We start from the raw sequence: 27675 nt of genomic DNA, 5'->3' as shown, positions 1-27675 counted from the left end.
ATTATGCTATCAGGCTGTTGGATATTCTGCTAGCAAAATAACATTTGGCAGCGATTTCTTAATTTTTATTTTTTTGCTATCCCATTTGGAGATTTGCATGAGTGGAAGAAATCCTGTCCGAGTGCCATGTTTTGGAGTCAATTTTTAAAAATTATCGAGCTCTTGTTAGGTTGCCATCTGTTTTCCCCTAGCCTGAAGAGGAAGCAGCTGTTGTGAATAATCTCAAGACCGTATTTTTAATAAAGCCTAATAGGTCTGCGTACCTTCGGCTTGCATGTGCACACCAGAGTGAATGGAGGTTTGCATTTGGGACGAAAACGTGGCTTTCTGGTAGGAACCCTGATGAGTTTTGGGTTATTTAAGGGGGCTCAACACCAAAGCGAGTGGAGGAGACTGACTGGCAGAGAGCATAATGTGGTGCCAGGGTGGTGGAGAGTTGAAGCAAGCCATGGGCTTGCTTTAAGCAGTGTTTTTGGCTTATCTCTGTGGGCATTTCTTTGGTTGAAAAGCAAACTGGGATGTGTTCTCCCTGTTGCATCCTCTGCCTCACTTCGGAGTCAGACCTGGAGCCAAGAGACGAGGGATTTCTCTTGTAGAAGCAGCCACTAATCGAGTGAGGTGCAAAAGTCAAAATAAAGATGTGTTTTCCTGTGCTGGAGACCTTAATGTTCATTTTCAGCTTGCCTCCTGGGAAGGTGGCGTCTTGCTTCAGAGCTGGTGAATCTCTTGCTGGTGGTGGTTAGAGGGTGGCTGGTTGTGCCCGTGCAGCGCAAGACAAATCCCAGTGATTTCTGTCATTAAACTTTTTTTTGTCAATTTGTTTTCTGCCTTCTCCAGTACCTTTTCCATGCCTGGATCATTCTTTGTCCAGGAAGGCCTTTGGGAGCTCTTTCCCCTCTCTGTATGCACGCGGCAGTGCTGCTAGGAGCAATACTGCCAGCAATATTTCCTCTCTTGCTTACTGGGAGCGATTTGTCTGCCTTACCTGCTGTGAAACGGGCCAGATGCTTTCCCTCTCCTGCTCAGTGTCGCTACGCCCCGATTTCTGCCTGCCTTTCCTCCCCGTGTGCTGTCACAGAGGTAGGCGAGAGGCTTCTGAGATGCGGCGGGCGCTGCTCTTTGCTCGCCGCACGGCTGCCCGGCAGTGTTTCGAACGCAAAGTGCTGCCCGGGGAGGTGGTGTGAGCGCAGGAGCGAGCTGGCTGGCTCGTTCTGCACGAGCACAGATGGAGGCTGCAGCAGGGCTGGGCTGGAGCCCAGATCTTCAGCTGGAGGAGCGAGCGCCTTGCCTGGCAGCACCCACTCCTTGCCCAGAAGAGCTCTGCACTTCTCCGTCGCTTTGCAAAAACAAAGCAGGACGGTTTTTGAAACTCTATGGACGTGAGTCACGGGTAACTGAAGCTAAAGGGTTTTTAATTCTTGATTTTCCTAAAGAAGCTTTGGTTTCCTGCTAGCCAAATGTCTGCTGTGGGCATCCCTGTCCCCCAGCATTGATAGCACACGGACTTGAGTCTCTCTGGCCTGTAGCTTCTCTTCTACCCTACAAGGTAAAAGTGGCACCTTTTTACCCAGCAAATAGCCCTTGCACGTGCGTGCCTCTTTACGTGCTTCAAGTTTTACAGCTGCTTATTGTAAGCGTCGGGGCGAAGCTCTCCCGCTGTCAGCGGAGGTGCCTGATGTAGCCCAGGAGCCAACCTCGGCTTACGCAGGAGCATCAGCAGCTCCTGTCTGCCCTTCTTCTGAAAGCCACGAAGTCACCCGGGGGGCTGGGGACATTATTTAGTGACAAGTGGACGTGGCACAGGTAGAACTTGGCCGATAGATCCCTACCGACACTGCACCTGACACCGTAGCTTCACTCGGCCCTCTGAAAAAATGTGATGGGCTTTGTGTTTTAAAATCAGTGTTAAAACTAGTGTGTGCTGTATCTGCAAGGAGAACGTGGTGTGTATTACATCACGTCTGCTGAGCTCTGAAAAGGAGAATGTTGATTTAATGTGTGGGGGCAGCTTTGATCCCTGTTTGCCGTCCTGACGTGTTCTGTAAAGTGCTGAGAACAAGGCTGAGCGAGGCTTGGTGTGTTTTGGGCTCTTGGTGACACGCAGCTGTGGTCTCAAAGCTCTGAGATTTTAGGCTTGCTTGTCTTGTCCTTTCTGGTCACTGGGTTGAGGAATAAGCTTGACTGCAGTGGTGACTCCACCTGCGTGCCACTAAAGCAAAGCACTGCCCCTAAGTAGCTGTGTGGCCTTAAGCCTAGAGCTGGACCTTGGTTTGATCTGGAAAAGCTTTCAGGGTAAGGCTTAAAATTAACATCAACAGCTCCATGCATACTTTGGATCGCGTTATCTTTGGGCGTGCTACGCATTTATACCTCCGTCCTATGAAATATCCTTCACCAGTCCTTCTCTCTTTGAAGCTGGCGCTTTCCTTTTCACGTGCAAACACTTGAGCAGACTCGAGCAGTTCAAGAAAGAGAACATCTTCTCCACTCGTGCAGATCTCGCCGCGTTCAGACCTTTGCTACTGAAGATGTCAGAGCAGGTTTGTGTTGTCATGGACAGACTGATGGAGCTGGTTGTGCTTATAAAAATACGAGTTGTCCCTCTCGTACATGGTTTTTGAATTCCCTCACTTCTGTATGGGTGATTGAATTGTGCTTTGTCACTGGTTTAAGTATGCAAAATGCTTCACATCTCCGGCGTGCTTTACAGACAGTCAGTCTTGCTCGCCCCTTCTTCTGCAGCTGATGTGACTAACTCCTGAACTGAAACTGGAAGAATAAAAGCAAGCTGACATTGATGGAGTTTCATTACATTAGCACTTCGCATAGCTTAGGAAAAGTAGGTCACTTTCCCTTTTTAATACCCCGCTTTATGCTTTGCGTAAAAAACCCAACAGCTGGATCGTACACATTTCGAGGAAAGTTAAAATCCATATTTGCAGGGAAATTGATAATCGTAGGAGGGTTTTAAGACATTACAAGGGAAAATTGCATTCATGGCTTAGACATTTAGTGAAAATCTCAGCTGCGTATCCTAGTAACACGATTTGGGTGCACATCTACCCTAACTTCTGAACCCTGTGGTTTCGGTCACTAGTTTTAAAATAAATGACCAGGCTCAGCTCAGCTTTGTTTTTTTGTGCTATTGTGCCTGTGTAATCTACCCTCGGCGCTGAGGAGTGAAGAAGTAAACATTTTTTTCCTCCTCCCGCAGCCTTTGGGGTCGGATAATCCAGCATTTGGTTCTCATCACGTTGTCGGCGCGATGAGTCACTCGCTCTTGGTTGGGCTTGTTCCCCAGACCAAGGTTCATGTGATGTTCCCGCTCGCGGGGTGATCCGATTAGTCACTGCTGGAAACCTCGTTTCAGAAATAAATTGTACCGCAGGTCCATGCCTTGCTTACCAGTTACATGGTGTGCTTTTTTTTTTTTTTCCTTTTGCTTTCCCGCTTGCCTCCTCTTGCTGTTCGAGTTCAGCAGCATCGTTATATTGAGAAAGGGTTTTTAGGCACGGAAATGGGTAAGTTATTGGAGTCCCACTGAAAGGAGCATGCTAAATTCAGGCCTCTTCGGTGCTAGCAAGGAATCAGCTATAAGGCAGGTGAATTTGTAGCAGTCTGGTGTGCTAAGATAAATCAAGATTAAAACTGGATTCCCTTCATTAAGCTGGTAAGGACAAGAAAAAATGCATTGCAGTTGTGGCGGTGGCATGAACTTTGTGAAATAAATTTTTAAGAAGTGGCAATAACAAGAGTGTTTGATCCTGCTTACATTCTTACAGTGATACTCAAATCAAACCTGGAGAAGTATCTGGGAGAAAAACTCCCCCTGCAGAAATCTTCGTGCCTGGAAGCGTTTGGCAGAGCTGAGATCCCATAGAGGATGCAGCTGGTGCTAGGGCAGTGGGCTCTGGCTGGGCTCCCTGGCTAGTCAGCGGGCAGCAAGAGGAACTCCTCCAAGGAGTAATTCAGAAAAACAAAGTTGTGTTTGTGCTCTGAATCCTTTTTTGGGAAGACGTGACGAGTTGAATGGTGCGAACGTGGCCAGGAGCAGCATCAGTTTTGTGCCCGTAAAAGCAGTAAGGGCTACGGTAGGGTGGAGGATTGGAAGCTGCTGAAATAATGGTTATTAATGATGGTTAAAGACTGTCACAGGTCATAGATGAAAGCCTGAGAAGAAGGAAAGATGAGTTAATGTTCCACATTCAGCTTGGATTCTGGCCCTTGAACAGCATCATTTCCCATCTTTCAGGTTGCTGACAGCGTTTTGATAAGGAAAAGCCATGAAGTAGGCAAAGGTGCAGGGCAGTGGGGTAGAAAATGAGGTTGTGAGTTCAAGCAGGGGTTATTTTCTGTAGCTTTCGGTGAGTTCTCGCTGTGCCTCCAGTTCTCAGTTGATTTTTGCAGATAGCAGACGCTCACAACCATTACAAGTTTCAGTTCAGATGAGCAGCCTCCCTCTCGTTCCCCGTGAAACAGATGCGCGCAGCGTCTGAGCGGGGACATTACAAAACTCAACTTTGGATGAACTTTGTGGGTGTGGATGAGCGACTCGCAGGGAATGCCCGGCTTCCAGAAGTCATCGGCAGTTTTGAAAAATGCTCAGCCTCTGGGTGAGTACGTCCCCACGCTGCTGCTGCTGCTGCTTCGAATCCCGCTCCCGTTCCTGCGAGAACAAGCACTGCAGCGAAGCACAAGCCTGTGTTTCTTCAAAATTTGTTTGCCTCTCCCTCACTGGCTTCTTCTGGAAGACGCTCAGACCACGTGTTTTGGCAGGTGCCCTCCTGGTGCCGGGGTGAGTGTGCTGGGACAGAGCTCCAGCTGAAGTGAGTCAGGTTGCGTGCTGCGAGATGGGGCAGGAGCAACCGAAGGCTTTGGCACCCCGTCGTGCACCTCAACTTCATCTACAGGAAAGATTCTCCCCCCCGCCACCACCACGCAGCAGACTGGGAGCGTGCAGCATGCTTTTTGGTTCATTTTTCCCCAGTTTCGCTTGCCCAGTCAGTCCCATGCACTGCCCAAGATGTGTGGGTGGAACTTCATAGCTCGCAATTAAAAGTTAGCAGGTACACGAGCAGCTCACAGCTCTGGCATTTTCAGAGACTGCTCGAAAAAGAACTTCAGCATGAGCACATATTTTAGACTTGTGTGGGCTTCAGCACTGTGAGGAGTGGACGCTGTTGGGAAAGGAGGAGCAAACTGCTCCATTACACCAACTCACAAGCAAAAGAGCTTAATAATACTTCCCAATTCGTATAAAACTGAAAGAATTCAAATATTTTTTGATATATTTTTTTTTCTCCTTCCAGAATGGAGTAGCCCGTTTGGATCTGAAGTTGTTTACAGTGCTTTTTCCCTTTCCCTGTGACATGCAGTAGAGAACTGCTCCTTTGTTACTCCGACGTCCACGTGTCTCAAAGTATTTTAGGATGTTCTTAAAACTTCTCTTGCTAAACACCGCTTCCGGCCGTCAGCCTGTTCCTTTACCATCGTCGTCTCCTTTTTCTCCAGTTGCCTTTTGTCTCAAAGGTGCTTTGGCAGGGTGGAAACAGGGCTTGTCTTCTATAGCTCAGTGTTAAACAGCCTGGCTGCTCACAGCCCTGCTAAAGGACCACCAGATGGGAGATGCTGAGTGAGCACTGATGGGGGAATAGCATTTCACACAAGAAGCCAGGGAGAGCACTGTTTTCTCTTAAAAGTGGAGATAATAAGTAGTCATGTATATATAATAATGCCAAACTGGAAATTGAAAATACCAAGAGATGAGCTGAATGCTGCGTGTGTTGTTCCTGTAAGGTGGGATGGTGTGGCTGGTTTTGAGAGAGGGCTTTTAGCTGCTTCTGATCTCTGAAGAAAAGGTACTTTAATAAAGTCATGCCGGAATACACCCGTTTTTCTTCAAGTACACTTCACACGTGAACTGGCAAACACTGAAAGGAAGAAACAATTCAGAAATGGAGCAGATGGCATCACACAAAAGTGCACTTTGGAGCTAAGCTCCTGCCTGAAGTTACCCCAGGGTGCTTGATCCTCATGCAGCCCTGGCAGGGGAGCTGCCACGGAGCAGTAAGGACTCAACGTAGTAAGGAGAGGTGAGACTGCAAGCCAGCAAGGAGAAATGAGCACCTACCTAAAATCTTGTCTGTTGTCAGCACGCGTCTGTGCAGTGCAGATATTTGACAGTGGGAATACATCTTTCATTTACTGGAAGAAGTGCTTTGTAGCTGAAGATGCAGGAACCAAAGCGAAACAAGTGTTGTGAATGATTAATGTAATGCCTCAATCAGAGCACCGCGCTCAGTACCAAGGCGTCTCTTTGCAAGACAGCATTTGGCAGCCAAGGTGACAACTGGAAATTTTAGACTCTTCTTGAATTAATATTTTCACTCAGCCCCCCAAATAAGCATATAATCTGAGAGCTGCTTATGTCCTCACTTTTTCTTAAAATAAAGGATTTCCTATTAATTTTTCCCTCATGCTCTTTGTGCATGAAGGAATGCCTGGGGTGTAGGTGGACTAGCAGCATCAAGACCATGTCAAGCTGTAATTAGGTGTAGTCTTGCCTGTTGCTGGGCTTACAGGAAGCTGCTAATTAGTGCAGGAGGACGTTTCAGGGGTTGGATCTTTACGTGGAAAAATGAGTTTGACCTTTGTATAGGAAAGTACCTGTTTTCACTGGTTTAGAGGAAAGGCTGAAGTTAAGCAAGCTGGGGAAGAGATTGCACAAACTTTCTCTTTCCCTCCTGATGGTAAATATTGTAATGGGAAGCGCTGTGTGTATGAAGGAAGATGCTCTTCGCTCGCTTAATCCCTAAATTTTGGGGACTTTTCAAGACTGCCCTGAACTGCTGCGCTCTGAGTCACTCCGTTTCTCAACAGCGAGATTTTCTTTTGGTTTTGAGCACTGCGAGGTCAAATGGCCAAAACGATCTCCGTCTAACATTGATGCTGTGACACTTCCAGTTAGTGAAGGCATTTCTAGCCCAGCAGTTGTAAAGCCAGAGCGACTGTGGACAACAGAGCCATTCATCCGAGGAAACAGTTAGGGTTTCTTACCATCGCCGCCGAAGCTCCGGCTCTCCAGCAATTACTCCTCCTCGTTATTAGCTTTTAATCTAAGCAAGACAGAGCCATCGACAGATTCATCTTTTTCATGGTACTGTAAAAGCTTTTAGCCGCTCGCTGTTGGTGATAGAAGTGATTAATGGCCGGGAAGAGAGGGCTTTATGCCTTTTTCATTGCTTGCTTTTTTTTTTTTTTTCCCACACAGCTGTGGCTTTCTGACCTACACCAAAAGGAAAAAAAAAAAAAGTCCGTTTTTGGTCATCTGCATTTTGGTTTTGTGTGCGAATCAAGTAAATGAAGACAGGGAAGGGCAGACGCTTACTTTGCCATAAACTTTTGCTCATGCTGATATATTTGAGACCATTTCTCTTTTTTTTTTTCTTCGTGATGAGCGGGCTCCTCACCCAAAAGCAACCCCAGAACGCAGAATGGCTGAAAAGGGAGCGGTTGAACTGATGCTGGATTTCGGTCACGTTTCGTTTGATGTTGTAAATCATTTGCTTACATTTCCTGCCTCATACTGTTCTTCTAAAAATAGCTGGAAGTGCTCGCTGCTCGCCCAGCACCGCTCTGGGATGGAGCAGCCCATGCAAGGCTTCTTCCTCTCCCCGACTCTGCCCCTCCTGCAGCCCCCGTTCTCCCCCACGGCCTCCCACAGCAGATGTTCAGTGACTTCAGCTTTGCTGAGAGAAGGTCTTTAATAACTTTAGGAAGCTGATCTTTCTTTTTTGGTGAGAAATAATAACAAGAAATAACAGCACGAGCCGCCGGTCCAAGGGAAGGTCGTGCTCCAGAGGCGCAGAACAACCTGCAGCCAGCCCCTGCCTTGCTGAAACTGGTAGGAAAAAACCTCCAGAGCCTCCAGTGAACGCAGCTGGGAAGTCACATGAGATGTGTTTTGATCCAAAATATCATCTTCAAAACACAAGCTGGAGTGAAAAGCAGTAGATGGAGAACTGACTCTGAGATCGTATCAGCAGCGGTAAAGGGGCCGCTTGGTTCTGCATCTGTTTTTCTGCAGAAATACAAGAAAGGGCTCCTCAGAGAAACTTGGAGTGCTTACCTCGGCATGCAGCAGGAAAGCTGTGAGTTGGGATGAAAACTCCTTGATCACCTCTTTCCTGGCAGTATCCCACTTTACAATGATTGCTTCGAGTCTCCTTTTACACAAAATAGCTTCCATTTTGTTAGAAAGCAGCTGGGCTCGTGCATTTTTTTTTGTTTTGTGGGGTAAAGTTACCGTCCCGAGGGAATCTTCAGAGAAACTCGATTCCCCATGTTTAGCTTATATTGGCAAGTAGCGTGCGACCCGTTACATTAATGGGATGAGGAGCTTTTCTTCACTGCCTCGTGCAGGAAAAGTCAGGATGTCAGCCCGGAGCTTCTCGTTGCTCTCTGGTGAGAATACCCTCAGCTGCTTCGGTTGTGTCGAGGATTATAGAAGTGCCTGTAATTTTCTGTCTTGAAACAGGTTTCAGATCAGAGGAAGGTCTCAGTGAAGGCTCCTAACTGGTGTGGAGTAAGTTTGGGGAAGCGAGTGCATGGCACTGGTGGCACCACACCTTGAATTTTGTGTTCAGCTTTGGGCCCGTCACTAGAAGAAGGCCATTGAGTTGCTTCAGCATGGGCAGAGAAGAGCGATGAAGCTGGGGAAGGGACTGGAAAGCAAGGCACACGAGGAGCATCTGAGGGACCTGGGCCTGTTTAGTCTGGAGAAGAGGAGGCTGAGGGGAGACCTCATCGCTCTTGGCAGCTACCTGAAAGGAGGCTGCAGCGAGTATGGACGGTGTCAGTCTCTTGTCTTAAGTGGCGGGTGATAGGATGAGAGGCAAAGGCCTCAAGTTGCTCCAGAGGAGGTTTAGATGGGATGTCAGGAAGAATTTCTTCACAGAGAGGGTGGATAGGCCGTCCTGTGGTGGAGTCACCATCTCTGGAGTGTTTAAGAGACACGTAGACATGGCACTAAGGGACAAGGTGTTGGGACTCGCTAGGACAGGTTGATGGTTGGCCTTAGTGATCTTGAAGGCCTTTTCCAGCCTCAAAGATTCATGATCCACAACTCCCCTGTAAGTACTAGGTCTGAGTATAAGTAGTCTTTGGCAACAAGATATCATCTCATATCACCACAGGTCTTCGATTTAGTGCCAGAGGGTTTGGGGTTTCCACACGATGCCCTCATCTATAAGGTTGTAATTAATACAGCGTGCTGAAGCAGTGCTGTGGTATCACCTTGTTCTGGGGTTGTTCTGTGGAGGAAGGGCTTGCCCTGAGCTTTCGAGCATCAGCATCGCTTCACATGGAAAGAGGCTGGCAGGCAAGGGCTTACATTAAGAACAGGTCATCTAAAAATCTCATTTTCCAGGTCACCAAAATCCGTTCACAGATGGCTATTTTTGACCTGGTTTAGAAATCTAATGCAATCTGTCTCTTTGTCAGAGCAAAGCATGCGTGCACGCCCGCATAAATGTCTACGGTTTAAGCAAAGAGTATTTCTGATCACATCTGTTTTAAAGCAAATCTCATTTTCATAATATATGAACATCCGATGAAGCAAATTGATGAATTTGGTGGTTTTATTTCATTTTCAGGGCGAGTGACCTATATATAGATACACGTGAAGGGAGAGGACATCTTTTGATACTTGGCATATGTTGCCCAAAAAGCATATATTGATTTTAGCTTATTAAAAAAGTACACTAGAGCACACTTACGTAACCCTGTAGTTGCACACTGGGTATATCCGTCTGTGGGACTTCCCGTGTGAATTTCATTGCCTTTTCCTATCTGGCAAGGCAAAAATAAATCAAACATTTCCCCTTTGTGGTGTGTACACGGTATATCTTCATGTAAGAATTATGTGCAAACAGAATTGTATGCTCTGCTTTCAAACACTGTTAACTTGAGGTAATGACCGTATCGGCTGTTCAGTAGCGAAAATGGTTTCTTGTATAAACAGAAGCTTTCCACCCATGACCCTTTCAATATTAAAAGGATTTCTTTTTTCGGTGTATCCCTGTTGTGGTGTTGTAGTCAACTCTCCCTTTCCCTTCCACCTCGCCCCGCCAAATCACACCTTGTACTAAAATGATGAACTGCTTGCTGTCACTGAGTAGTATCATATTTTTAATTAAACTTACAGCAAATGTTAATTATAAATTTGCTGACATCCTAATGTTTTACATCTATGCTGGGATTATTCTGATAGAGAATGAGATTTGTGTGTGTGTTTTTCCTTTCTCTGTTTTTGCTTGATTTGTGGATGTTGAAGGACTGATGCTTTTCTCAGAAGAAAGCGAACTTGAGGAGTGCTTGAGATAGTGTGTTTTTGTTCCTTGCCCCTATAACCAGCATCTTTATCAGTATAGAAAGCTTAGGGTAAAATGGGAGCAGTTTTTCATTCTCGGCGTACATTGTTGCTCTGTTTTAGTTCTTGACATTCTTGCCCAAGAGCTTGTTCGGAGAGTGGCTCCTGAACATGGCAGGAACAAAATGAATTGCTGTTGCTGGTTTGGATATGTTGCCCTTTTCACATTTATTTTTTTTATTTTTTTTTTCTGTACTGAAGTCTTTGCGTGTTCCCTGAAGTCAAATGCTGCAGTATGGAAAGCTCAGCTGCTTTTACCGAGTTTATTTCTTGGATGTGGGTTTTTTGTTTGGCTTTTTCAATATTTTTTGAAGTGATTCTGCCATTGCGTTTTGAAAAAATCAAATATGTTGCAGCTGGAAGACAGGAAGGTAAATTTGTGGACACAAGGCTTTTAGTAATGTGCTCAGATTGTCAGCTGTGTGCAGGTGACCCAAAACTTCGAAGCATATAGGACCAGCAAATTTTGTTTCAAAAGGAAGAAATAATGTCTGGCTGTCGTGCATTTTCTTCTCTCCAGAAAGTTACACCTAGGGCAATACTCCAAAGCAAAGGCGACGCAATGCCAAGTATTTAAATTCAATGAAAAATACCAGGTGCTTCAGGGAGTTTAAGATGTCAAAACTGTAAGGAAATGCATACATACGTGTACGTATATATTTATTTCTTTGTAGAAACATCTTCAAAGCTTTTCTCATTTTCAACACTTACACTCCCAAGCATCTCAGCAGTGCCCTTCTCTATCATATTTGTAAAGAGAGCCCTTTTTTCTTGTTTCCTTTTATTGTCGGTGTCTTAGTAGGGCAAGAACAAACAATGTTGGAATAACAAGAAAGATGAATACAGATCTAATTCTTTTTCTTGTTCCAGCCTTTTGAGTACCCTGCGCCCTGCTGTGCCACGGTAGTCCAGTCTGAGCCTGTAGCGACCCATTCACAGGGAGAAAATAGCACGTCAGTGAGGTATTCAGAGTGGAACAGTCTATCCTTTAAAGACTTATCCAAAATACCCAATGGTAACGATTAGCAAAGCTAAGTTTAGCTACGCAAAGTTCAAATACTTGGTGCTAAGCTGAGTGCGTCGCACAGTTCAGTTAGGACCATCTATATTAGACGTGTACAGGGACAGAGGGACAAGGCTTGCAAAGTTAAATTGCTTATTTTATTTCTAGGCCTTCCAAATGGAAGCCTTATGCCCCGAAACAAAGTGCGTGTATTTTAGATGATCAAGGTCTTAGACATCTTCAGAAACATTTCGTTTCTTGTTAGCGGAAGACAGGAGGTCTTAAAGGTGGGCGTTTTGACCTTTTGTCTGCAAACCCTCCCTCCAGTCTCTCATCGTGCTGGTGCCTCAAAATACAAAGAGGAAGAGAGAACGGAGCCGCCTCTTGAAAATGCAGGTGGTGAAGATGCCTCCTCGACACAGATAGGTTAAACTGGGGGATTCTTGCCCAAATCAATCAATCTCATTAGATTTCGCAGTTGAAAATATGGAAATGGTGCATGACTATATCAAGTGTTTTGACCTTTCTTTTTTTTTTTTTCATTTCAATAGTAGCAGGACCAAGAAATACCGACCAAATTGTTCAGCTTCGCTGCGGATAGCAAAGCCGTGCCGTAGAGGGAACATTTTTGTCTTGGAGGAATCTGAGGAGCAACCGAAGCTCTTAACAGAGCGCGTTTGTTGACATAAAATGTCTGGCTGGAGAGTTAGTCTTTAGCTGTGCTTGAAAGCTTGACAAATTTGTCTTTCTCAGCTGCTCAGCGCTGGAGGAATCTAAACAGCCATTGGGTGCTGTCAGTGTTGGGAAGAAACCACATTTTTATGCAAGCTCCTTCTGGAGTCAGTAACATGATTAATATATTGGGTCGGTCAATTAATCCCTTGTTCTGGCCTCCATGGCATTTCAGGGCCTTTTACAGTCATTTCTTTCTTCCAGCTGGAAAAAATGTCTTCTCCCTCTATCTTTCTCCCTGTGTGTCCCATTTTTCCAATATTGTGGTGGTGTAATTTGCTTTGCAGACTGCGTAGGCGGTCGCTTGCTGGTGGCACTGGTATCCTCCTTTGCACTGCGTTTGTTTTAGCATTGCGGGGTTTTCTTCTGCAAGTCCTCTAACAAAGAGAAGGATTGAGTTTTAAAATAGGGTTCTTACAGAGCACTCGTGAGGCGATGAAGTGTTGGCGTGGAGCAGTGAAATGCCTATCGTGTGGCATCAGAGAGCTGCGTGGAAATCAGGAACGTGGAACCCAGGAGTTGTTCTGTGTGTTGAAGTAGGAGGTGGAAAAAGTGGAGGAAAAGGGCAAGTGTGTTATTTTTCCTTAATTTTGAGCTTGAAGAGTTTTGACCAGCTGTCTGGGAAGGGCTGGGAGAGTAGCGCGGCAGCTCCAGGTGAAGCCTTGCTGACCACTCCTCAATTGAAACTCTCCCTGTTGACAGGGATCTCACCCAGTCATCCAGAAAAGAGATGAATTTATGTGACTTTAGTTTGAAAACACAGCAATTGGGATGTTCAGGGCCTGCAGAGAAAGGACAGACACTCAGAGCTCAGCCTGTTCGATGGGTAATTTGCTCAAATGCAGATAACAACTAAAAGCTGGAGGTTTACCACAGCAGACTAGACTCCGGTGGAGGTTGTACAAAAGCTGTCAGTAATACTTGATGTATTTTTGGCCAGAGCTGCTGCAGTTGAACTGTTGCTAACACTTCAGCTGAATGTAAAGCCACGCCGGGCACGCTGAGAGATGTTCCAGTCACACCTTTGAGTTACGTGGAGCCAGCTTTTTAAACACCGTGTCTCGCAGCTCTGCGGGAAGAGGGAGGAAAGCTATCAAGTTGCATCAGCTGAGTTGGGAGTGGACTTCTGTAGAAGTGCTCTGAAGTGAGCATTGATACACGAAGTATTGTTTTCATGCATTTATTGATGCCAGGGTGAGGGGGAATGGGCTAAAGTTGTGCCAGGGGAGGGTTAGGTTGGATGTTAGGAAGAACTTCTTTACCAAAAGGGTTGTGAGGCATTGGAACAGGCTGCCCAGGGAAGTGGTGGAGTCTCCATCCCTGGAAGTCTTCAAAAGACGTTTAGATGTAGAGCTTAGGGATATGGTTTAGTGGAGGACTGGTTAGTGTTAGGTCAGAGGTTGGACTCGGTGATCTTGGAGGTCTCTTCCAACCTAGATGATTCTGGGATTCTGTATGTTCTGTGTTTAGCTTTAGATAGTGGATACAATCACCCATCCCTAGGCAGTTTGTGAGAAGTGTGGATGTATGGCTTTTCTATGGGCATGCCATGACAAAAGTGTGTGTGAGAGGTACAGAAGATGTGAAGTCCTCTGTCACTTCGTGCTCATCCTTTAAAGCTGAGGATGCTGGTGGGCTTGGTATTTCCTTGCTGCAGTCCTTCAGTGTTGACATGCCCATTGCATCAGATTTGCTGTTAAACAAAACTGCAGAAGGGGAAAAGCATGTTTTGACTGAAGACAGATTTGTAACACACGAGATGGTTCTGTTAAAATAGTAAAGCTATTTGGGAGCCGGAGACTGGGAAAGGCATGTGTCTAGTGAGATGCGCTTAGGCTGAACCGCAGACATCTGATAAAAAGTTATATTTGTTATATTTGTTACTGTCAAGTTATATTTGTGCCTGTCACTTGGGGTTCCTTTCCCTACTGGCAAACAAACTTTTGTTCTCTTGGCGTGTGCTGCTTTCGTTTTATTTTTTATGTTTTCGTTTTTACTCCATGTATTATTACCCGGAGAGAACAGTGTAGTTCCCAGGGCACGTGCTAATAGTCCATCTCAACATCTGGGCGAGCGAAGGAGCTGGGGATCTGCCCTCCTTTGCTGTGTCCTGACAACATCTTTAGGCTGAAATCAATGGGCTGGAAGCTTTATTACCTTATTATATTGTGCTCCGGGTATCTTATGGGCAGACTGATCAAAAGCAAAACTTGGGAAGGAAGCAATACCCACCCAAACACATGCGGATAGATCGGAGGCAACAAACTGTTGAGTTGTTGCTGGTCTTGGTTCCTGCCGAGCTCCGAACTGGGTGGCTGTCGGGAGCTGCTCTCTTGGAAACAGAATGTACTGCTCTGTTTAATAGAGACTGATCGCTTGGGAAGAAAAATATAACACAGCATCTTGCTTTAGCCGTGCTGCTGGTGCTGCATTAGTTTGATAGCTGACATATGTGGTTAACTTCTTAATATGTAATCTTTGTGTTTTGTTTTTCTTTTCCTTTCTCGTCTTTAGGCGAAGCCAAAAATCTTCCTACGTATCCGGGGCCAAACAAGATGAGGGATTGCTACTGTACTGTAAACCTGGACCAGGAGGAGGTTTTCAGGACCAAAATAGTGGAGAAGTCATTATGGTAATAAATCCATGCGTACACGTGTGCTGTTAACTCTTCTTGGTACCCTAGACTATTTTTCTGCTTCCTGTGTTTGTGTAATGTGCCATAGATACTTTTTAGGGGAGTTCAGAGGGTGCACGATCATTTTTCCAGTTTTAAGCACACTCTGTTGGTAAAAGTGTTAGTGTCATGATTCTGAGCTGTGTATATGGGAAAACGTCTGCACTGAGGCAAGCCATATAAACTGTTCTCCAAAGAATGTACAGCTGGTGCTCCTTTCTTTCTGCAGTATTTGTTTTGAGCTTCCCTAAGCTCTTCAGTTCTGAGCTCTGTTTTGCAGCTGTGTGTGAAGTTTTGCTGAAGTTAGGGAGTTTTTTTTTGTTGTGCAGCTGCAACTAACGCAAACAGGTATCTGTTGTTCCAGCCTCCCCTTATCGTGGATGCTTCCTGTGAGATTATAGTAGCTAAATGGAGAAAGAAACAGAACAAGAAGCGTGTAGCGAAAGTTAAAACACTTTCTCCTGGAAATCCCCCAAGATTAAAAATCTAAAGGGAACAAGGCTGGGCATATACGATATGTGTATGCTCTGACAAATCAAATTCTTTATATATATATTTTTTGTTGAGGGTAAAGTAGCAGCAAGGGAAAGTCGTTTTTATCTTAAGAGATAAAGTGGGAAAAGAGTGAGAGTTGAGTAGTATAGTCAGGAATCTATTGTTTGTGTTGTTATTGCAAATAATTTACTCTGGGAAATAGAGTAAATAATTCCCCCAGTCCCCAAGTACCTAACACACTTAAGAATGTGAGTCTGAGTAGCTTGAAGTGGAATTTATTCCCTTAAGTCACTTTAAGTTTTCTCTTGCATATATTTTTTCCCCTTAAGTCTTTGTTCCTCGGCTTATTTTCTGATGTGGTCTACTGGTGTCCGTAATTGAGCCTTCTGATTCTTGAGGTATTTAGATTGGCTAAAGATAATTATAGGAAGTGTTTTTCTGTGATGATGCTATCACTTCCCTCTTTGTAGTGTACCTAATTAGCAAAAAAAGTGAAAAGCCATTGACTCTTTGTGCTTTTGACAACAACTGACATGCAATGGCCCTGAACCAGTTGTTTCTCCAGAGCTGACTTCATAACTCATTTAAATTCAGTGCTGATTCAAGTGACTGTAGCCCCACTGCTCACAACCAGCAGTGGCACAGTGGGTGTTTTTGCTTGCTGATCATTAAAGTCCTTCACAGGGAGGACGAAGGAGGGGGGCAGAGGGCTGTATGCTAATAGGTGATGTCATTTCCTTGAGCTAATCCAATTATTTTTCTATTGAGAAAATAACTTTCAGGAGCAGGCGTAAGCAACAAGTGTAATTCATGTAGTGGGAAAAATTCCATCTGTCTTCAGAGATCATTAGAAAGCTTGAGGAGGTGTGCTGAGGCTCTGCAGAAACTGGAAGGTTTCTGGTTTCTCGTGGAGCTGAGCTCTTGTCATCATCTGAGGTGACTTCAGAGCAGAGCAACACCACGGTCAGAGGTCAGGAGAACATAACTGATGAGGAAAGGTGAAAAGATAGGAGCTGCTTAATCTGGGGAAGAGGGCTGAGAGCTGATATAAATAGGTAAATAAATTAAAAAAAAAAAAAAGAGGGGGAATTGTTCTGCGTGTTTGTGTTCAGTGTGGATATTGCAAGTAATGATGGACTTAGACTGCAGTGGGGAAGGAAGTTCAGGTTAGGTTTGTTGTGAAGAAAAGCTTCCTATTACTGAAGAGTCTGAGGCACTGGAGTAGATTCCCGTGTTTATGGCTGAAGGCTTTAAACAGGTCATATGTAACTGATCCGGACCAAAATATTGGGATCTTCATGCTTTAGAGCAGTGGTACTCCAGATGACGTCTCAAAATCCTTTACAGTCCTATTAGGTTAGATGTTAGGAAGAACTTCTTCACTGAGAGGGTTGTGGGGCACTGGAGCAGGCTGCCCAGGGAAGTGGTGGAGTCACCATCCCTGGAAGTCTTCAAAAGACGTTTAGACGTAGAGCTTAGGGATATGGTTTAGTGGAGGGCTGTTAGCGTTAGGTTGGAGGTTGGACTCGATGACCTTGAGGTCTCTTCCAACCTAGAAAATTCTGTGATTCTGTGATTCTCCCTGGTTTAAGGGCTGACTAAAGATGATGGCCAGGCAAGGTTTATGTGCCCGAAGGCCCATGCAATTTGTGTGCAGCAGAGAAATACCTGTCGCTGCTGTGGTACACGAGGTTAGCTGGGAGCAGGGACATGAAGCTGGGCCAAAACTTGGCTAAAATAGCTGAGTCCTGCCTGGCCAGCTGTGTGGCTGGCGTACAAGGCCACGCTGTCCGTGCCCATCTTCTGCTCCCGTCCCTTCACAGCTGACATGGGGTTGGCTGGCTCTGGTCACAGGCCGCCAAAGTAAGCTTTCAGTGTTTGCCTTTTTACTCATACTGGTAACTCCTCGTCTTTTAGTTAGCTCAGAAATTGATTTTCATGTAGTCTATGAAAAGCAGAATCTTTTGTGTGAATGGCTGAATCGAAAGGTGTTTCGTGTGCAGCTCTAGCAATGCTGAAACAGCATCTTCTCATTCAGATTTATTTGTCCTGGGGAAAACCTACCTTTACCAGCATGTCTGCATAAAATGAGTTTGTTTTTATCTGCATGAGAAGACTTGTAGTTAAAGTCACATTGAGACACTGTCTTCTGTACTTAGGGATTCAATGAATACATACTTTTTTTCTTCTCCCCTCCCCCCCTTGTCATTAAGCTTCTGTTAAGCACTGCAGAAATGTATGTTTCTCCAGGCAGCCCTTCACCTGACGTAAAGTTTAAATACGTTTCCTAAATGTGAGGAAGAACACAGGTCCTTCTCCTTCCCAGAAGGACTTGGATGAATGACCAGTCCTGGCTCCCGTGTGAATGTGATTTCTGTGGCAGAGGCTTCAGCCTCTGACTCATGATCTCCTGCGTTTTACACTGAGACAGTGTAAGGAGTTACCTCCCTGAGCTCTGTCCTAATCTTCTGCAACAAGTTTTTTGTTTTATCAGGCTGTGGCAGAGGCATGGGAAGGCAGCTGAGAGCAGTAACCTCTTAAATCAACAAAACATAAATCATGCAGAGCTTTAAGAACTGAACCCGCACATCCTGTTGCCCAGTCCAGTGCCCTTACCAGCGCTCTTGAGAGACTTTCTGTCAGCCTGGTGCCCTTTATCTAAGTTTGTATCTGAAAAACTGAGAGCAGCCAGCACGGTGAACCTTAACTTCTCTGTTCAGCAGTCAGGTGGGACTCATAAATTACAATCAGGAACTTAAGTCGTTCCTGCCATCTCGCCTCTCTTGGCTCCAGCTGAGCCGGTGGTGGCACTGGTGCCTTGAGGGCTGCTCTGAGGATTACTTGGTAGCATCTGACCGAAAGAAATCGGGGTTATGACATGGGCTGGTCTTCCTAAGAAATCGCAGAGCAACGTGAAAGCCCTCTTTATGCTCAGAGTCATCCGACTTCCCTGGGGATCTTTGGACAAGCACGATCAGCACGTGGGTCGGTCAGAGCAAGCTCTCCAGGTTCCCAGGAAGAGAAGCTCAAACCCTTCAAGCAGCACTGTTTTCATAAACTGCTTGGCACGGGCTTTTAGGAAATTCTGAGAAGGTCACATGCAAGTCAGAAGATACGAGGGAGAGGGCAGTTAGAGCTGGGATTTAATGCAGTTTTCTGCTTTGCATGGCCTATATTTATATTGCTGTCATAAATAAAGGCACTGAATGATTCTGCCTGTTAATCTCCTTTGCTGAAACATCTATTTACCTTTCTCAAAGAGCAGCCCCAGACTTGAGGCTCCGCCATCCAGGGCTTGTTCTAACTGCAGGTCGTCCCCGAGGATAAATTTTCTTGGCCTGCTGGCATTAGGACTGACTTTGCCTTGGCTGTTTGCATCAGATGTTTCCATTCACTTAAAGGGCAGTGTCAGCTGCAACAGGAAATCAAGGCAGCTTCTCAAATCATAGGTGAAGAATGGAAGGAATGTGACATCTCTAAATTTGTTTCAAGGATATGAATAAAGGCAAACACCGTCGCACGTTGAGAATCAAATGGCAGACGCTGTGTGCTTTAGAGAGATGAGCCAAGCATCTTGGGTCTGTCATTATTTAGTTCTCGGCTATTGCACCGAGGAATTTTTCACGTGCTAAACATAGTGATCAAAGCCTGAATGAAACAGAAAATGAAGCCAGAAGCACTTTCTCCACCCGCGGTCTTTTTTTTCCCCTCCCTATAGTCTCCAGTGAAGGAAAGTGAGGTTGTAAGTGTGCGGTGAAAAGTGCTGTAAGTTCATAGCCAAGGCTGTTCTCTTCAACAGGAGGATGTTGTGTCTTTGTCTCGGTTTCAGATCTGGTAACAAAGTCAATCACTAACTCTCAAAGCTTTCTCTAAGTGATTCTGCTGCCATATTTAATGTTTTTTTAATTCCAGGCCTGCTCGGACGCTGTGTTTTCCTATCTTTGGAGTCCGCGGCTGCATAGCTAGACTTCTCTCATGTTCTGATAACATCTTGGCTGCGGGCCAGTTCTCAAATTTTAAGCACATAGCTGCTTCCCTTAGTTGGAGCGTGGCCGAGATTAGCCGCCGTGTCTGAGTTAGCTCTGTTAGCATTTCCATCTCCTGAAGTTGCCAGCTCACCTCCTTGACACAACAGCTTTCCCTAGCCCAGAGGTGTTGCACTGGGTGCTGCAGCACATCTGCTGCTGTCCACATGTTCTTTAGCTTCTCTCCCACACTCCTGGCTTGTTTCTTAGTGTGCTCCCAGCCTCTGGGCTCTGCCATCATCTGTGCTCAGTTGTATCTGACCATGGCTTCAATTCCTAGTGTCAGTGGATTTCAGTTCTGAAGCATCCCAAGGCTTTGAGGAAAAGGGTATGGATGCAACTTCAGCCCGGTCGGGGATATTATTGAAGGCAAGGACTGCACGGCTGTGTAGGGAAGGAAGGCAGCTGGGAAGAGCGCCAGGAAGGGAAGCAAGACTTAATGGACAGAGGAGAATGAAGTGAGCCTTGAGACCCAAGGCAGGGTTTATGAATGAGAGCGTTTATTCACACGGAAAGCCACCCATGTGAGTAACAATTGTTGGTGTTGTAGGCTGCTTCGAGTGATTTAAAAAAATAAAGATAAAATAATGCAGCTGTAATGTGACTTCTGTTGTTTGTGTGTGTCGTCTTACAGAATATTTTGGGAGGTGACTAGGGGCCAGGCGGCTGCTGCTTAAAGTTATCATAATCCCTGTAAGCCTCGTTGAGCCAAACCAGCAACTGTCAAGTGAGGATGATAACTATAGCTAGTGTGTTTGTGCCTCTGCTCTGATGTTAGGGCAGACAAAATGCGTGCTGCTTTACTTCTTTCTCTGTGTAGCAGGGGTGGTTGTGGCTATAGCACGGTCCATCTCTGCACAAGGACACAAGGAGCAATTTGCTTGGGCTCAGCAGATGTCTGGAAGACGGCAGCCTGCACTCTCACAATGGCCATGGGGGATATGTTTGGATTTAGGTGGTGCCTCCTGTGCCGTACACTTCCTGCTGCAAGTAGCCTGCCAAATCTGTGCGGCAAATACACAACTTCTTAAAAATACCTCGTGCTGTAAGGAAGCTACGGTGACATCTGCCAACTTTGGCTCTTCAAGAGCCTGTCTTACTTGCCTGCCTTCTCGTAGCTCCCTGTCTAGTGGGGGACTGAAATGTATTCAGATTTTATCTGGCTTGCTCTGTCTGCTCTGAATAAACCTTCTCTTCTCCTTCCCCCCCCCCCATCCCTTTACATAGGCCGCAAAGCATAGCGTAGGTTGTATTAGCCAAGCAGCAGAAAAACCTTAGTAGGAGAAACAAGCAAGCGTACTCCTTTGTACAGACTGATTTTGCTTCCAGCTCACACTGAGATGTGAACTCTGGTCTTCAGTTCACGCAACAGAATGAATCCAGTATTTCCAAACCATTTAAAACAGTCAGAGGATGTGGAGTTGTCTGTGGCATGTTAATAGTCCTTACTTACAGGCACAAAAGCAGTTTAGAGGAAAAAAAAAAAATTGATAGACAAAGAATTTTGGTTTGAGGGTTTCATTATTATTCATCATGCAACCCTTTCACTTCATTCACTGAAGTACCAGTGCCAAACAAAAACAAAACTACTTCAGTGAATCCTCTGATACTGAGAAACAAGCACGAGGTTTTGCAGCCCAGCCTAAAACTAAAGAAATGCTTCTACTTTGAGATGTACTTTGTGAAGCTAACCTCCCAGTTAATGCTATTTGCAGTGATTTTGGTAGATATGTGAGGAGTTAAAGTTGCAGCTTTGCCTCTGGAGGTTAGTAAAATAGCTAAAACTGAACAAAATTAGAGTTATATATATATATATTTTTTTTTTTTTTTTCAGAAAAAAAGTCCACATTCACTGTGTTTGAAACTAGATTTCTCTTCTGTATTTGCTTTCGTTCCACTTGGTTTACACAGTAATTTCTCTTCTCCTACATCGGGGGACATTCAGAAATAGATACCTTAGAATGGGGAGGGCTTGAATGAAGTTGGATAATTTTATGAGGGAAACAGCACTCGGAGGGAACTTTCTGTTTTTGGTTTCCTGGTATTCCTGCTCCCTGGAGCATTCAGAACAAGTAAGTGCTTGGTGAGCGGGGAATATGCTTGAAGGTCCAAATCCATTTGGCTATTCTTGATGTTTTTCTTTTCTTTTTTATTTATTTTTTCTCCCCCAACAAAGCTTTGCATCTCTTCTGTCACAGCAGGTGTGGAAGCTCCTAGGGAAGGTGCCCTGAGGAGGGATCAGGTTGTGTAGGTGTCTCTGGAAGGTGCTGTACGAAAGATGTACACTGTTTTAGAGTCAGTGCTCTTCACTGAAGCAGCTCGGTTTGAAAATGCTTCTATATTCAGCTTGGAAGAAGGCTGATTTGCCCTTACAGTGGGTGTCAGCTGTCTAGAAGAACCTGAAATAATGACAGCGCTGGTGTGCGGCCTACTGATGCGCAACCTGCGCTGGAGGGCTGAGGGAGGGACCCCTCAGTGTTCCTCCTCCTCCTTGAATGAATAAAGTTTCTCCAGTGAAAGCTTATCTCAAGACTTGGAAGTTGAACCTGAACTCATTCGGTTCAGAAAGATCCTTGGGTTTCCAGCAGGGCTAGCTGTAGTGTTTTGGAGGATCCTGTCAGAGGATGGAGGGCCGTGTGGGCAGCGCTTTCATTAATTGCCACACCAAAATAAAAGCACACGCTGGAGCTGTTGGGGCAGAGGGGACAGGGAGGGAGGCATTGAGCTGTTCTTTCAGAAGAAAACATTCAGGAGCCCTGGGGCTTGTGCTTACAATAAGTTGGCTTGGGAAATAAATCATGGGGTTTGAGTGCTGCGACCTCTTGCTTGTCAGGTCTGCATGGGGGACAAGGCCAGTACTGTGCTGAAGAGATACATGGCAGATGAGCACGCATTTAACTGGAAGCTCGAAGTGTTCGTGTGGTGACTCTTGATTCCTTCAGAAAGAAGATTCTGTTTCTGCAGAGCTCCACAAGGCTGGAGAGGATCAGATGTTATCTCCATGTTTCCTTACATTTTAACTTCTCTGGGGAGTTAGCCAGCGGAGAGCGAGTGCGCTTGGGTTGGAGATCTGCTTGCTTTCATTACAACCACAGAAGCCTTAAGGTTGGAAGAGACCTCCAAGATGTGGTCTTTCCATGGCTAAGGCAGACTTGATTACATCTCTTTTGTTAATTAGTCTCTTTCGGACAGCATGCATTGGACCAGACACTTCCTGTTGTCCAGTCTGCCTTTCCAGATGTCATGGGTGTTTTGCTGGGGTGTGGTTTTAAATATCTTTGCCCCTTGGCCAGCACTTGTGACAATGATTAGCAGGGGACTTGCCAAAGGGCCCAGCTGATGGCTCTTTCCTGCTCCTTCCCCCAGGATCAGTTGAGCTGAATTAAAGTAAGCTTTATAGCACGTACGTGTGTGTGTTTCCAGCATACTGAAGCTTCACTAATATGCTTGATAGAGAAATGTGTATATATAATCCACAGTTCATTAAGTATCATCTCATTCAAAGGTCATTAGTGAGTAAATTCATCCGTCGTGTTCTTCCAGCAGAAAGGGCAATGTTATGGCTGAGCAGACTATTAGGGCTCGGAACAATGCAAGCGTTTTGCATGTATGGTGCCCTAAATATATGGGCAGTGTTGAAGCATTTGTGTAGTCCCACTGCGCTACAAATTTTAAAAATTTTATTTTTATTCCAAATAAAATCTCTCGGAGGAGAATCTGAACCTAACACAGAGCGCTGGGTCGGTAGCTGGGATGAATATAACGTGTTCCTCCATGTGGCTGGGGGAGGAGAGGCTCCACCATAATGTTCTGACTGTGTCTTGAGTGATGTCTCCGGACTTCATATGGCAAATACCTCTTCAAACACAATTGTTAGCTGATTTGTGGTGCTGTGTGCTTTCGGATTTGTTATCTAGCTCGTGAGGTAATGAGGGAATTTGGGGAATTTTTCCTGTAGGCAGAAAGACAAGCAAAAGTGTACGGGTGATGTAAAATTCCTTCTGCTGTGGTATCCCAAAAGGCACCAAGGAAATGACCTCTGCTGACAAGAGGCTGAAAAATCAAAAGTTAATGCAAGGACACTTAAACTTCTGGCTATGTAATTTTCTAACACCAAAAGCCTTCAGTAATGACCTCCCATGGCTGTGCTCAGCCGAGACAATAAGGAGGTCTGTATTTAAAGGGGGAAGAAAAACCTGCTGGCTTTGAGCTTGTTAAAATGAGAGATTTATTTTTAAGTCTACCTCTGCCATGCTTGCTGCATTTGTCTGCATGACTCAAATGGCAGCCACCAATTTAGATCTCCTTAAGCATGAGTGACTTGGAATTAGAAATCTGCGGTGAAATGGTAGGCCTGTCGATGAATAAATAGTGTTGATGTATGCTTATAGTTCTCAGAAATAATTCCTTAACCATGTAATTGGACAGAGAGATACTGAAAGGGTTGCTATTAGGAGCCAGGGACTTTATTTTCTGGTTAAATTGGTAGGATCCAAAGAAAGCCCCCTAAATCTCTAAAGAGCTTTTCATGCTGCGATTTTTTTTTATTATTATCATTATTTTTGTTTATAAAACCTTGTCTTACTGTAAAAACAACCCATATTGATGGCATTCCAGGAAGCGAGAATAGAAACATCTATGCAGGGCTCCCAGGTCACAAGTGTCGTGTCAGCTCCAAGGCTTAGTTACTACCAGCTGGCTGCATTTGGCTTTGAATTTAATGCTTTGGAGGGGATGAGAAAAGAGGTTATGGCTGCAGGTATTAAAGTAAACAAAATCCTTTAAAAATATCTATGTATTACTTGATCCGTGCTATATTGTGCTCATCCTGGTCATCTGTGACCCCTGTTGTGATGGTACATGAAGCACTGTGTGGCAGCAGGGACCTCTGCCCATTTTCGAGGCACATCGTGTTAACAAATAATGGTGTCTCTGCCCTCTTTCTTTAGGGTCTTCTGTTTCTCCAAATAAAAATAAGTACCTGCTCCTGTTCTGTGGGCAGTTCAGATGGGAAGAGCAGGAGCTGTGCTTGAAGGAGCACCTGCATGGGAGGGAGAGAGCATCGCAGTCCAGAGAGATGTTCTGGGTGTGAAATGGTAGCACGCTGGTTCCTCCAGGATACCAACACTAATTTCTTTCTTTTTTTTTTTTATGTGCGTGTTTATGTGTGTGTTTTTTTTACCCAGCCCCTTCTATGGAGAAGACTTTTACTGTGAAATTCCTCGGACCTTTCGCCATCTGTCATTTTATATTTTTGACAGAGATGTTTTTCGAAGGGATTCCATCATAGGTATGTGTTCATAAATTACTATTTTCCTTATGGCTTACTTCTCTTGGACTTGTAACTGTTGGATCATAAATAGTCATAAGAGTTTGGGTCTTGATATGACTGAAAGTGACACTGGTAAGTAATGCTCTGTATTTTCCTTTTTGTCAAATGACAAAAGTGCCTTCAGTATTACATACTGTAAAGAAGGCTGGCAGATAAATGCTCTTATGACAGCAAATACAGATTGCAGTTTAATTGAAATGGGCAATGAAAGCTCCATTAAACGTTGGCAACATCATTTGTTACTCTATATTTTTTAAATGCAAGGCCTTTAGTCTTGCTGTGTTCTAGGACTCACTATATTCACCTGCATGAAATACTCTTAAATGATGACTACAGTAATCACATGCAGAGTAATACATACTGTTCATAGATAGAGCACAATGACAGACAAATTTTATAAACGATATTAGAGCAAGCTGTTGCTTACTCTGGGCAGGCCATTGCCAGATAGTATTTGCTTTGCATTTCACATGTGGCAAACTGCATAACACTCAGTTTATCTCTTTAGGGATAAAAGTCTTGTTAAAAATAAAACAGAACAAAACTTGGGAAGTTTAATAATTATCTTTGAGTGGAACAGTTTCCATTTTAAGTCACTTTAATGGTTTGGGGTTTTTCTACTGTTTTTGGTTTGGTTCGTTTTTTGTTTTGTTGTGGGATGGTTTTCTTTTTCAGTTTCTAATCTTAATTTTGAGGTTGTGTCTGATTCATTTTTTTTTTAAATTCCAGTATAAAGTGACTACAGCTATCATGTTTTGTCAGAACTTGTATGGAGGAAATTGTCTAATGTTGAGCGATAGTTTATGTAATACTGTAAAATGCATTATCTTAATGGGCATAAAGTGGTGATGCTGATCTCTTCGTATGTCCCTTTACATTACGCTAGTATGTCATACAGTTGCTAATTTTTTTCCTTTCTTTAATTTCTGATTCATGTTTTGTATTTATTTTTTGTTTGATTTTTGTTACACATGAGCTAGGAAATTGTGTCCCTAAAGGAGCACATCTGTACAGAATCTAGCAATTTTTTTTTATTTTTTATTTTTTAAATAAAAAGACCTACCTGGTCAAGGACCTGGTTTTTGAGAACCTGGTAAGAGCCTTACCTTTGAATTCTTCTTTTTCTGGATTTTGCATTTAACATTACAGCGAGAAATTGTGGTTATATTCACTGTCCTGTCTTGGGTTGTATGGCCTGATTCAAACCGTTTCCACCAACTTTGCTGAGTTTTGAATTAACCTTCATTAAATGATTTTTTAAACTAGAAATTGCTCTGTTTTATTTAATTCTTTAGTCTGCTGTCAGGTATTCCATTCTTTTCTTACTTTAAGCTGATGTTTCCTCTTAGTTGTGTATCTTCATGTTGTATTTATTTAAAACAAGTAAATATGTATTTCCTTCAGTCACTGACAAATGGTAATTACCATGACTTTTAAGGACTTCCTTGTTTCCTGATCTATTTAGATTCTGCTGAATTTCCAAAGTAAAACTGACAGTTGAACCAAACTTCCCAGTTGGTAGGTTGAATTACTTAAGCATTAGATTACTTTTTGCTTTAAACTGGAAAATTAAGAATGCTTAGGAAGTTTCTTTCAAGCTTGTAACTTTTTTTTCTTGAGGCAGGGAGTTACACTTACTCTTTTAGCCTGTTAAGCCAATCTGGAATTACCTCAATGGGTTGGTGGATACTTGCAAAATTTGTGTTTCTTTCTGAGAAAAAGAGCACAAGATACACAGTGAAAGATCTTAAAGGCAGAACTACAGGTAAATACAGCGCAGTAACAGACAAAGCTGTGGGGCCAAAGCACTTTCCTTAGGAAGCAAGAATTTCATCTTCCAGGTATCATGAAGTAATTCAGCTTTAACATGCAAAACTCTGTGGCAGCAACTGAAACTGAGAAAATTCCTGAGAAAATGCTGCTGCACAGCCAGAATCCAATGTCCAGATACACATGTACTCTGCAGGAGAAGCGTTAGGTAAAGCATCAGGGTGAGATCCTTGACTAGTTTTCTGTAGCTGCGATGTCCTACAAACAGGCAGGCTGTGGACTGTGATTTTTCTTGCTAAGGGCTTTACCCTCTCCCTCAGAACGGGGATCTTTGAACACTTGACACGAGCCAGACCCATGAAATTGTCGGTAGAGAAGTGCAAATTGTTTCCTTTTCACCGTGTTCTCTAAGTTCCTGTTTTAATAATCAAGCCCTGACACTGGAGGGCAATTCTTCAGGAGCTGCCGGAGTAATCTCATCTTAAAGCTTCTGGGAGTAGTTCATGGAAGGAAAGACTTGCAGAAGATACAGAGGGGCCTTTGTTTGGATTCTTGAATGATTGATCAGGTGTTTTTTTTCCACTACCTCTTCAGGAAAAAGAGGTAGTGTTCTTGCAACGTGTGATTTATTTTTTTTTAAGTTTCATAAATTTATTTTTGTATGCATTGCAGAATCCATATGTAGGCAGACTGATTTGTTACTCCACTGATGTAGTGCTAAAAGGCAAAACTCCAGTGTTAGCAATCTACATCGCAATTTTACAGTGCATGTAGCTATTGTAACCGAGTCTTCCCCCTTTTTTCCCCTCTTTCCTAATTAAAGGTATATTTTGAAGAGCATTTCAAAGATGTGGAAGTGTTATCAATAGCCAAAAGGCAATGGAGAGAAGGAAAAATTCTAGAATTACTGTCACCTTGTGATACTAATTCTGTAACTTTTGCTTTGAATTGGAAATGCTCTGGAAAGAGAGCAGTGCTCTGGAGTAACTGCAAGTGGTTATTTTCAGTAATTCATAATGAGCAGGAATCATCAGCAGCAAAGCTAAGCAGTGGAGTTTTTGTGATGACACCAGCTCTTACACAGGAACCAAATGTGTAATCTTTAAAAGAAATAGCTGCTCTACATCTATTTTCAGCTTTGTCTTAAGAGACCTTTTCTCGAAGAGGCTCGAGCAAGGGAGGTTAGGAAGAGATCCCTGCTGAAACAGTTTGGTT

The 27675-nt window shown here is 44.2% G+C and overlaps 1 protein-coding gene across 1 annotated transcript in view; it reads left to right on the top strand.

Annotated features, from left to right (window-relative positions):
• The window catches only part of RASA3 (RAS p21 protein activator 3), a 103902-nt gene that overhangs the window by 12392 nt on the left and 63835 nt on the right, over positions 1-27675 (top strand). The window contains exons 2-3 of the mRNA XM_084298756.1: positions 14679-14796; positions 24545-24648. Coding sequence (XP_084154882.1) covers positions 14679-14796; positions 24545-24648 — 222 coding nt within the window. The remainder of the gene's footprint in view (positions 1-14678; positions 14797-24544; positions 24649-27675) is intronic.

Source organism: Netta rufina, assembly GCF_964035555.1.
Source record: "Netta rufina genome assembly, chromosome: 1".
NCBI classification, from domain to species: domain Eukaryota; kingdom Metazoa; phylum Chordata; class Aves; order Anseriformes; family Anatidae; genus Netta; species Netta rufina.
This window is presented reverse-complemented; position numbering and strand designations above follow the sequence as displayed.